At 48.4% G+C, this 12,698-nt stretch overlaps 2 protein-coding genes across 2 annotated transcripts; both read left to right on the top strand.

Moving 5' to 3' along the window:
• The first annotated feature begins 3,963 nt into the window (after positions 1–3,963).
• On the top strand, positions 3,964–5,686 carry BCR38DRAFT_378420 (uncharacterized protein). The gene is made up of 2 exons (XM_040857376.1): positions 3,964–4,768; positions 4,819–5,686. The coding sequence occupies exons 1-2, from the start codon at positions 4,111–4,113 to the stop codon at positions 5,385–5,387; spliced, it is 1,227 nt and encodes a 408-aa protein (XP_040710837.1). The 5' UTR covers positions 3,964–4,110; the 3' UTR covers positions 5,388–5,686.
• A 1,408-nt stretch (positions 5,687–7,094) lies between these two features.
• BCR38DRAFT_490100 (uncharacterized protein) lies at positions 7,095–9,922 on the top strand (the record flags this gene model as incomplete). The annotated part of the gene is made up of 3 exons (XM_040864478.1): positions 7,095–8,102; positions 8,164–9,453; positions 9,518–9,922. The coding sequence occupies 3 exons, from the start codon at positions 7,095–7,097 to the stop codon at positions 9,920–9,922; spliced, it is 2,703 nt and encodes a 900-aa protein (XP_040710836.1).
• Positions 9,923–12,698: the final 2,776 nt, after the last annotated feature.

Below are 12,698 nucleotides of genomic sequence, written 5' to 3'. Positions count from 1 at the left end.
TCATGAGGCCAAAGTCATTTTTTTAAGCGGGACTGCTTGTTATTTTGTCACCCATAAGAGAAGACAAGCAAGGAATATATGGACTCGGAGAGTTGCTCCCTTTGCGGACATGGTTTCCTTCAATATCCAGATCAACGACGGCTTCGCGGTGGACTGTGACAGCTAGACAGAGTTAGAGACGAGGAATTTTAGATTTGATGGTACCAACAGGGAGAATAGATGCGTATTGCCTCTTTGATGAAGTTTTCGAGATACGTCAACTTGTCAATAGAACTGAGGTCTGGATCTGGATAATCGACTACGAGAGCTAGAATCCCTCTGCGCAGCGCGTCCTGTATTGTCCTGTATTTCAGGTTTCGTGGCCATGATATACAGACTCCATGATAGCATATTAGCGGATGTTTCATGTCTGGCAATCATGAACTGTAGAAGATTTGACGGGGGAAATCGCATTAGTCAAAGAACTTGAGGAAAGTTTGTGGCATGGCCATCACTGCAGGCAATGCTAATTGGTAATGCACATGGCCCACGAACTCATCCTCGGTAATATCCTCAGTCATACCTCTAGGCATGCTCTACTCCGCAACGAACGTCAAGAGATTCTGCGATTCCTGTTTTTGGTATTTGCCAGCATTCATGGCGTCTGTGATCTCAGAGCGACGCCGACGCAGAAAGGCTCCCAAGGTACCTTTCGACGAAAGATGCTGCGTTCACGAAGTCGCGATTTGCCTGAAGCGGCAGTCATCGCACCAGAAACGACCGGTTTACAAACATCAGAGTTCTAACCAACAGACCCTGTGTCAACATGTTGCGATATGCGAAGTAAAACTTGGTATAAGACTTGGTCCCCTCCCCCTCTTCCTTCCGTTGCATCGGGCGCAAATTTGTTAAAGTTGATACCAAGCACGGTGATACCCATGATGTCGAGCGTGGCCTTGGCGAAGTTGTCGCAAGCATAGATGACTCCAGTAATTCCCCTTGAGTGTTGAGGACATGGGTGAGCACGACGCTCGTCTCTTGTGCCTTGGTCTTGACGACCGGCTCCAATTTCCGGATGTTAGTGAAGGAAAACAAGCCAGTCAGCATCTTACGATGATTGTATGATGGTCGAATTCCATCGTCAGGAGGCCCTTTCCCGTGATCTGTTCGGCAATGCGAAGCGATTTCTCGGGTTTACCGAATGAATAGCAACATGTCTGTAGCACCACCTTGTGACTGACGCTGTTGCACACCCAGGTTTCATTGCCAGCAAAAGATACGTATCTGATCATGGGTGCGTCGGGGAACTGCCGCATCCATTTCTCATAGAGAGCAAACAATCACATGTATTTGTTTGTGGTCAATGACCACCAATCGCCCCAACTGGGTCACACCCGAAATGCAGCATGGTACCTTCAACGGCACAAACACACTGACCATGCAAGTGCGGCAAACTGAGGGCTCATGATGCATCAACGGAGAAGCCTACCGGTGTTGACAGTATATCCTTGCTCGGCCCGTTTTGACTGCATATGACCACTGTAATGGCGGACGCCGATTGTGAAATCGCAGAGCCATCACTTACCGTCACCTCTGTCTAGATTACGCAGGCTTTCTTGAAGTTCGGTAATCTTCCACCACGCGTATTGTGAGCGCAAATGTCTCCCAAGATCAGCCGAATGATAAGCCACAGTATAACTCGCATAACGGACATTCCAGGTTAGCTCCTTCCTGAAATACTGCGCAGCAACCCGACCAGGCCAATCCACTTGTAGGTGGATTGTTTTTGGCTATTCCAGAATTTATATGCCAGCCTCGTTTAATTTGGCTGTCCCTCTTTCTAGTCAAGGATTGTGTTGTGCCGTCGCTATCATATCGAGAGATAAGGTTTTTCATGCGATTACGTTTTGAGACCCAACAAAAATCGCATTGACGATGATGGTCTTGTTAAGGATCAGTGCGTTACCACATTAGCAGACATTGTGAGCCAAGTTGTGGCACATGTTCGGCTCTCGCGAAACCTCTACTCCCTGTGTAGTCTTGCCTGGCGTCTTGTAAAGTGGGTAAGTAAGGGTCTAGAAACATACAAATACGCCTTCTGATTTCACGGGTTTCAATCATTCCAATTGCTGGCGATGAGTTCGATGTGGAGTCTGATGGTTTCTGTCAAGACACTAGTCTCATATTTTTGGAATTTCTTGGAGCTATCCACGACGCTCTTTTCAAATAAATACATTCTTTTGCTGACAGCCCTAAGGGTCGGACTAACCCCACCTTAGTTGTTAGTGATTAGATTAGTAAGTAAACGCCGGTGATGTTGACTAACTGGAGATCATAGTGAGTTTAGGTGAGGTTAGTGACTTTTTAGTTGGATTTACTGCTAACTACCCGAAACGCATAATTTTGTAAAAACAGGCAGTTCGTGCTTTACGGGACAGTAATGCTTGTTTGTCGACTGGTTGCTCCACAACACCGACTCGCTGCCCCCAACCCGACAGCAGTCAGGCTTTATGAACTTGACTCTTCCTCGTTCGATTTTGAATTGCCCGTTGGAAGCGTCGGAGCCAGGGTATGCCATACAGGTGCATTTGTTGCGGTCGAACGATCACATAGGTGAAAATTACGCAGGCGGGTCTTGCAGGCACCGCCATACTTTCCACCGGAGGACCTCTAGAGCCTGACGCAGGGCATTGGCAGTGACAGTCCCCGTTCGTCGGGAAAAGCGGCGTTTGTCCATCGCCACAAGCTGGTAGATTCGTCTAGCTTTTCGTCACCTGTCTGGAGGACATGGTTTATTGTATTACCCCATCCGCGCTTTCATCAGGTATCATGTCCCTTATATGGCAACTGAAGTGTCCGCATACGATGCTCTTGTACTAGACAGTGAGGTCTCTCATCCATTCGTGTATGTCTTTCCGTGTGATAGTCTTGTACGCACACAATGTAACGAAACCTCACGGCCAATGCAGACCTTCTCAGCTGCTGAGGGCGTACGCTGAGTCAGAAAAGAGGCAGGCCCAGTGTTTGGGTCTGCAGCCAGATCAGTGCAAGTAGGGCACGTCGGGTCGTGCTTTCACCTCATCTTTCTTGGCATTTCGAGTGACACAAGGCACAGTAGCCAAAAACCAGGAACGCGTGTTGTGAAGCCCTTTTCATCCACGGCCAGGGTCCGTACGGTGAATATCCATGTTGGTAATGTTGGCTGGAAAGAGCCGAGTTGATGAGAACGATGAATATCCGCGACGCGTTCAATATGATGTGTACATGATATCCATGAGCACCTTTTTAGGTAGTTGACGTACCACCAGCAGATCCATTTCATCGTCTCCTATTATAACTAGGAAATTTAGGCGACTGTGAGAGCCATACCGTGGGAAGAGTGACGCCATCGACTGTTGAAGATTATATAAGTTTAATCTAGAGGAAATCCATAAACTCGATGAGTGCTTGCTTAAATACATGGTTCAATAACCCTCCACAATGCATATTTACAAGAGTGTAGGTTCACATTCACGAAATCAAGAGTGGAAATCATATAAGATTGACAGCATGATACCTACATCATCGAAAGGCCACAAGTGAGATGCTCATGTGCACCATCATAAGCACCGCTATACTTTGGGTTTTACCTACTGTCTTCATAAGCCATTGGTTTGCATAGGACAGTATAAGCAAGGAGATTCGAAGAAAAGAAAAACTGTTTTTATGCAAGTCTTGTACTTGCGGCAATTCTTCTCTCCACTTGCTAACTTATCCAAGGCCTGGGAGTAAAGGAGTATACAGCCCGTGAAACCCATAAACACCACTAATTCACGACGAGGCACGATTGATTCCACAAATCCACTATTATCTTCAGGTTCTCCACAGTTACGCGGAGGCTGTTAAATCTGCCGATGCTGCAGTGAGATATCGTCGATAATAGCCGGGCCGATGATACAGCGCTACGGGGAAGAGGTTCCCCGCACCACTGCAAAACGAACGATGATTTTCCTTCCCAGAGTTAACACAATCAATCCCACACACCTTGATGACCATTTAACACAATTCTCTCCTTGTCTGTGACTTCATTACCCCCCATACGAACCCACTAAATCACGTTTGTGGACTATCAATCATCAAACGACGGCAAGGATGGCTGGTCAACTTCACAGTGCCCCGCCCTTCAGGGCTGAGCACATGGGCTCGCTCTTGCGTCCTGAGAAACTCTTGGCAGTACGCACCAACATTCGGGAGAATGGTCTCTCAGCCGAAGAGGCTGGACTGCCTGCGGTTGAGAAGGAGGCCGTTGGCGATGTTATCAAGTTGCAGCAGGAGCTCGGTCTCAAGGCTGTCACCGATGGTGAATTTGTTCGCACACGTTTCTGGGGCCTCATGTGGGACGAGTTCGAGGGTACCTCCAAGTTGCAGGATGCAGAGGCCGGCATGTTCCGACTGTACCACCCAGATGTGGTGAGTCTCATCGAGAAGGACCGCAAGGTCATGCCGGGGGACTCTGTCATTGCCGGCAGCAAGCTGTCCCACAACCCGGAGAAGTCGGTATCAAACCTCCACGAGCTGAAGCTTGCGCAATCTTTTGTCCCTGAAAGCGAATGGGGTAACATCAAGCTCACCATGATCACGCCGGCTTGGTTTCACATGAGATACAAGCAAGGGCGAGCATACACCCAGGATGCATATGCAAATGATGCAGAATATTTCGCCGATGTCGCCAAGGTTTACCAAGCCGAACTCGACCAGCTATACAAACTAGGTCTGAGGAACGTACAGTTTGACGACCCCGGCATGGCTTGTGAGTATTCTGAACCTCATCCAAGACCTGATCTAACATCAAAACCACAGATTTCTGCTCTCAAAAGTTCCGACAGGGATGGGAAGAGGACAAGGACAATATTGGCACCGTTGAAGATCTACTGGATGCTTACATCAAGCTATATAATGATGCCCTCAGCAAGCTTCCCGCCGACTTCCACACTGGCATCCATCTCTGCCGAGGAAACTTCATCGGTGGCCGACACTTTGCCGAAGGAGCATATGATATTATTGCCAAGAAGCTGTTTGAGAACCTCAACGTCAACACATTCTACCTCGAGTACGACACTGAGCGGTCCGGAGGCTTCGAGCCCCTGAAGTACCTGCCAAAGAACAAAAATGTGGTTGTTGGCGTCATCAGTACCAAGGTCGCGGAGCTTGAGGATAAGGAGGCCACGAAGGAAAGAATCTATAAGGCGGCCGACGCTATTGCCGAGGGAAGCTCCCAGACTCGTGAGGAGGCGTTAAAGAGGGTCTGCATCAGCCCCCAATGTGGCTTCAGCACGCACGAGAGCGGATACCCGTTAACCCTTGAAGACGAGAAAAACAAGTTGAAACTGGTCAGGCAGGTCGCGGATGAGATCTGGGGAGAACCGTGAGAAAGAGAAGTGGAAAGAGTGAAGAATGGCAGTGGAGGGGAGGACACAGGGGAAAATACGCCAGGTTTAGTTCAACATTCAATGGCAAGTGGGACCGTTCAACGCACCCATGTGAATTAGTTATACAAAAGTCGATCCAACCGATGCTACTGAGTTTGGATCTACGACTTAGTAGTAAAAAGGTCGCGGCGTTCTCATCTAACCGCATTGGCTACCTTTTGCATAAAACCCCCTATTTATAGGGGAAATTACAACGTAAACATAACCTACCACTTAACTTCACCCTTCTATTTCTTAACTACGTATAAGATTACGGTAGATTCTAAGTAGCGAGTTTAGCGCGCTATCTCTTTTATTTGAAATAGCTATACGCAGACCGCTGTTATTAGCCGATCGTATAGTAGTGTAGTGGGGCCAGGCCGGACGTCAGGAAAGTAGGTGACGGGGGCTAGGGAGGACTCCCCTGTCTCCCTCACTTAAGGAACACGGTAGTGACAGACGACTTTCAACAACTCGTCATCTCTTTTCATCATCTTATTCAATCAACTTGACTTTTGTTTTCTATTCTAGTTAGCTAGCCCTTCAATTATGCGGTTCATTCCTACGTCCACTCAGACACTACTTTCGAAATCCTATTATTCTGCCCTCATCCTAGCCTTGACAATGACAGAGGATTGTATCTTGCTCTGATCAGAGCAATCTAGTGCTAGTGAGAGCTTCAATTCGACTTCCAGAGCCAGACGTCTTGTTCTGAGAATCATTCTGACGAGAGTCTCAGAGGCACATCCGACCAACAGATGGGATCTGTTGGTACTGGAGCCGTCTGTTCAGTGTGTTAGGTGGTAGGTATATCCTACTGACCGCCTGACCCCGTTTCAATGGTGATCAGAGGGAGGCTACACAATTCGGAGGCTTCACGGCACTGAATCTCTCGCTCAGCGGACTGCACTCTTCAGGATCTCTTTTCCAAATCGCGATTATTGAAGACAATCGATTAGTCGCGAAGAGGGAATGATGAAGACCCCCAAAGGCTTCCACTGAGGACACGGAAGAAACGGAAGCTTCGGGAATGGAGTCAAGACAGCAAAACTTAGAAGAGCGGGACCCCAAAGTTTCTGGCTATGAGACAACGATAAGGACAGAAAATATGGGAATTCGAAGAGGAAGTACAAGCTTCCGAGCCTGCCGAAGCAATGCTGCAGTGATCAGACCGATGGGCTTGGGACCTCGAAGCTGCGATGGTATTATCAACAGGCCATGGATGGAATCTATTCGGCACTTCATATGGGTTTTCAGGAACGATGAGGTCTGGAAAGTAACAGCCGAAATTGGCCGTGAACTTTGGAAACTAAGTTTGGCTTCAATCAAGATATTGAGACTTGGCATGGAGCTTTTGAACTTATATCTGGAAGATAAGAAGATACAGAGATATGATGTAAGAAAAGAAACCGAGACCGAGAGAGACAACGAACGGCACAGGACCGAGGAATATAAGAAGAAGGAAATGGAAGCAAGAGTAGTACGGGATTGGGCCCGGACACCATGGCTTCGGCATTCTTTTTCTGAAGAAACAGAGAGGCTCAGACACAAAGACACGACTATTGGAACAGGACACCTGGAAGAATAGTTCCTAAGAGGGAACAGTTCTTCGAAACTAAGAAAGGGATCGCACAGCAAACGACGCAAATCCTATTTAAAAACGCTTACATGTCTGAAGAACAGGGATATGATAAGCAGAAAGAGAGCATCACAAGACTCTCAATCCCGATAGCCAACACAGAAAAGCCGACTATCACATCAACAACGAGTGAAACGGTAACAACCGTATCAAACGACGACGTCCTCGATTGTGAATTTGGTTGTTCACCTAGGTCTGATCAGACCATTCCCGCTAAGATCGCCGAGAAATCGATCCAGATGGCTCAAACCTTTGCTATACCATGTACTATTCCTGATGTGGCGCAGTACCCACACCTCCGTTTTGACGGTGATGGCGTATCCGACTGGATCGAACAAGTCGCTCGTATTTTCGACAGGGCTGGACTCAGTGATGCTCAAAGAATTGCCGAAATCCAATACTGGACCAAGGACAAGACGCACCAGAAAAGGGTGGAGGCTGCGATCGATCAACTTGACAGTTGGAGCGCCGGGGTAACGGCTCTGAAAAATACCTTCGCAATCAGAGACCCCAGACAACTCAGAAGCGCTTATGATAGCCTCAAAGAGCTCGAAAACCAGCCCCCGCGGTCAAACCCGTCGAAAATCTACACGTACTGTCTTGATCATAATATCCGAGTTAGTGAGACGAAGGGTACTGCTCGAGTCCCAAGCGACCTTGACTGCACTCGAGGCTTGTTTGAGGGAATCCACAGCCACAGCCTCGAGGACATCTTAAGAAAAGCCAAAATGACGTACGAAGGGATCTTTAAGATGGAGTACCGCTTAGCCCAGGAATTGGTCCGAGGATGGGCGAAAACTAAGATTAGCCTGGACAACCACATGAAACGAGGAGAGGGGAGTTTGTTCTCTGATCAGGGAGGAAGAAGAAGCCCTGAGTACTTTGCGTCTGCCGTTTCTGAGAGAGCCACCGAAATATGGGTACCAACTGCTCATACTGTCCAAGAACCGCAGCAACAGAGAGCTCCACGGTTCAGTCAGCCAGATGTGGATGCCCTCACAGAGAAGATCCGAGCCTTAGAAATACGATTAAACCAAGTAGGTCCCGTCTGATCAGAGACACCAGATGGACGAGTTAAGAACTGCATATCAACCGCAGCAGCCTTGGGGTTATCAGCCACCTGCGTTGCAAAACGAAGCCCAGCACAGCAATCATCACCACCAGGCTCAAGTAAATGCTGTTAGGGCTCAAGAAAACACTCAGGGCACATTGTACGACCACAAGACTGGACAGTATCGTACACATCCAAATCGCTGGGGGTCTACAACTGGGAACTGTTTCTTCTGCGCTACGCCTGGTCATCTTGTTTCACGATGTACTCGGCTGAAGGACTTGAATCGTGACGGCTTTCTTCGATGGGATCCTATGCACAGAGCTTACTTTCTCGGCGGCGATTATGAGCGAAAGACCACAATCCAGGTACCAACCTCGATTGAGAGAAAAGCCAAAGGAGAAGGCAAGCCTATTCTAAAGGAAGTGTGCGACTGGGTTATATCGAATAACCTTGATCCAAAACTGAAAGAACTTGCGACTTACTACCTCAGGCGGGATTACAACCATGCGTCAAGTGGACCTACTATGGGCGCCACTCCTCCATCTCAGAATCGTTATCAGCCCCAGCCTTCCCTGGCTCGACCTCCCACTCCAGCTGCAGTACCATCAGCGGGTGTGAACGTGAATTCGATACTCGGTCCTGAAGGAGAAGAATTCTTTCTCGAAAAGCCCGTGAGAGACTACGCATGGGAACCTTTGGCCCGATCAGTTGACAGACCTGTCACGGAAATCCTTACCGGATCAATCATCGAGGAACTAGGAGACGTTGGTGAAACCGAGGTTGCACTCGCGGAAAAACGTCGAGGAACTGGGCTGCTACCTAGGCATACGAAGAGAGCTAAAAGAGCGTTCTTTTCTGAGGACCCTGAAGCTGAACATACGCCAGGCAATACGTCAAGCAATTCATCTGATCAGACTGCTACGGATGATTCCTCGCCAACTGAGTCAATTTCAGAGCCTATTAAGCCTTCCGCTACTGAAAGAGGCACTACTGAAGGGACTCTGAATTCAACTGCTGTGGAATTCTGGACCGACAAAGTCAGCGAGAATTTGAAGACAAACTTCAAGATCACTTGGGAGGACTGTTGCAAGTTCTGCCCCGAATTCGTCGAAGGACTGAAGCGAGCCACGGCTGCGAAGGGCGCGACCAATCCTAAATCCTGGGATGAAGTTGTCTATCTCGCCAGGGAGGAAGCGCAGGCCCCAGAACCACCAGGCGTCAACACCCATAATGCGCTAGCACAAGTTAATGTGGCTACATCTGATCAGTCGAGTACCGAAGCAGCAAACTTGGGGAAGGTGACGGATTACATTGCACCTCTACTCCGAATAGCAGTAAGAATCAGACCAACCGGTAAAGAGACCCCCTATCACTGGAATTGTTGACACTGGAGCTGAGACCAGTGTTATCTGTCTCTCCTATGTCTACAAGCACAAACTCGTGATGAGGGCAACGAAAGTCACTATTCGAAGCTTTACTAGTAGCCTTGAAGAACGAACAATGTTCCGAGGAGTCGTTGAGGCTCTGATATGGCTAGCAGGAAGGTGTATCAAGGTCCCCTTGTACGTCATTGATGATGAACTTGCCTCTCAGCCTCTTCTACTAGGCATGAATTTCATCATAAGAGCAAGGATGTATTTCGCTTTTGAGCATTCCACTATTATTGGCAACCTGATTTTTGGCTCAACGAAAATCGTTGTACCTCTGGGAACTGTGGAAGATTCAAAGCGCGCCCTGAAGGATGTCATGGATATTCCGGAAAACGGACAGCCGGTAGCCTTGGCCGCGTTGCCGGCCTTCTGAGGCCTAAAACGAAACACGATCAGTCTGATTAGAGGCCGACCGAATCAAATACGAACTCCAATCAGGCGTCAGTCCTTCACTTTGACGAAACTAATCAGGACCCCGGTATCTCGACCTCACAACTCCTCAACTTAGACCCGGACGAAACTATTATCGCAAACCCATCAACTAAGAGGGTTCGGAAGCTACTAAGACGGCTCTTAAGACAAGTGCCTGATGATCAGATGAAGGATGAGATCACTGCTGGAATTAACACGTTGTACAAGCCAAAAGGGGTGAAGGTCCACCCTGTTGATGGGGATCCTGAAGACCAATCTGTCCCACCAGGCAGTTTGAACTGGAAGCAAGAGGAGTAGAAACAAACACAATCCACGATCTGGCCCAAAGATGAAGACGGACCACTTTCACAGATCACACCAAAGTGGTCGAAAATTCCTCAGGGAACCCAATTGACACCCACACGATGGGAGAAGATCTCTGATCAGATCAAAAGCATGCTCAATAACCAAGAGACTAAGATCTTCAAGGAAATTCTCACCAGAAGAGAGGCAGCTATCTCATGGGATTTCTCGGAAATCGGTCAAATCAAGCCTTCTATCAGCCCAGATTATGTGATTCGGAATGTACCGCATAAAGCCTGGCAAGCAAAAAGCATCCCTTTTCCAGCAGCATTAACGGAGAAAGTCATTGAAATGCTGAGGATCAGGATTGAGAAGGGTCTTCTTGAAGAATCCCATGCGCCCTATCGCAACGCCTGGTTCCTTGTGAAGAAGAAGGATGGTGGACTGCGCCTGATCAACTCAGCTACGAAGCTGAACGCAGTGACGATCCGAGATGCGTTTATGCCACAAAACGTTGACGAATTTGCTTCCGAATTCGCGATGTGTAAGATAGTCACCTTGATGGACTTTTTCTCAGGTTATGAGCAGTCTGTCCTTGACGAACGGAGCCGCAATTTCACCTCGTTCATGACTCCCATTGGCCTGTACAGAACGACCAGGCTACCTCAAGGGGCAACAAATTCTGTAGCACACTTCTGCCGACAGCTGGCTCGAATGCTCTTTGATCTTATCCCCAATGTAGCGAGGAACTTCCTGGATGATATTGGAGTGAAAGGACCAAAGTCATATCACGACCACACAGAAGCCTACCCTGGAATTCGTCGCTGGGTTCTTGAGCATCTGATTAACATCGACAAGGTGCTAGTTAACTGCGAACTGGCGGGAGCAACTATCTCCGGAGAGAAAACTATTTGGTGCCAGGACTCTGTCAAAATTGTAGGGTACGTGTGCGGAACCAATGGAAGGTCCCCTGATCAGGCCAAGGTCATCAAGATCATTGAGTGGGAGAGATGTAACGACGTTTCAGAGGTCCGCGCCTTTCTAGGGATCACGGTGTACTACAGTATATCGATCGAGCTGTACGCCCACATTACACTGCCGCTCACGAAGCTCCTCAGGAAGAATATTCCCTTTCACTGGAGCTCTGATCAGAAGCTTTCTATGGAGACGCTGAAGGAAAAACTTACCACTGCCCCGGTCTTGATAACTTTGGATTACTCTGAGGGGGCAGGGATGATTGTCCTGAAAGTTGATTCAAGCGGCAAAGGATGGGGCGCTCAATTAGGCCAACTGATTGACGGAGTTGAGAGACCTGCGAGATACGAAAGCGGCGTTTGGAAAGGGGCAGAGTTGACCTATGATGCCACAAAACGCGAGTGTAGGGGCGTCTTGAAGGCATTACGGCGACTACGAAATAATGTCTACGGGGTTCATTTTATCCTTGAAACCGATGCCAAAGTCCTTGTTGCTCAAATTAACGACGCTGCCTCGGATCTCCCTGGATCTCTACTTATAAGGTGGATCGCATGGATCAAAAATTTCGATTTCGAGATCAGACACATCCCTGGAAAGAAGCACACTATCGCGGATGGACTCTCGCGCAAGCCTTCTGGTTCGTCTGATCAGTTGGATGACCAATGGGAGGGAGAAGTAGACGACTTTATTGACATCCAACTGAATCAGATCGGTGTCAGAATCCATAATACAGCACAAGCGGCCCCTATTACCACTGATGCTGAACTCCCCCTCCTCGGCAACTGGACTGAAGACTCAATTGAGATTGCAGAATACCTCACAACGCTCCGTATACATGATCGACTGAAGCACGGGTCAAGACAGGCAAAGAAGCGCTTCAAACATAGAGCCTTTGACTACTTGGTTCAGGAAAGGACACTCTGGAAGCGAGCAAAAGGCAGCTGAGGACGCCGGCGAGTGGTCGACGACCCTGAACACCAGAGGACCATTATCAAAGCGCTTCATCAAGAACTGGGTCATCGTGGACGAGACGCTACTTACCAAGTCGCGGCAAGACAGTATTTCTGGCATGGGATGTACGCCTATATCAAGAAGGCACTTGCTTCCTGCGCACCTTGCCAAAAGGCTTCCTATATAAGGGAGGTAGAAAGCCATCGTTTCTCTCAACCAAATGAGATCTTTGCTATATGGGTAATGGACGTTCAATTCATGCCAACCGATAATGGCTACATCGCAATTGCGGAGGCTCGTTGTGAGCTGAGTGGTTATCTTGTTGCAAGAGCAATTCGAGACTGGATATGGGAAAGCATCATCCTCACCTTTGGTGTCCCCTATCTGATCAGAGCAGACGGAGGCTCGGAAAACCGAGGGCTTGTCACTGAACTGCTCAGAAGCCTTGGATCTAAACTTAGGATCGGATCAGCGTATCACCCGCAGTCACAAGGACTCATTGAGGTGGG

This window comes from Pseudomassariella vexata (genome assembly GCF_002105095.1).
Source record: "Pseudomassariella vexata strain CBS 129021 chromosome Unknown BCR38scaffold_19, whole genome shotgun sequence".
Classification (NCBI taxonomy): domain Eukaryota; kingdom Fungi; phylum Ascomycota; class Sordariomycetes; order Amphisphaeriales; family Pseudomassariaceae; genus Pseudomassariella; species Pseudomassariella vexata.
Note: the sequence above shows the minus strand (reverse complement) of the source record. Positions and strands in the feature narration are given on the sequence as shown.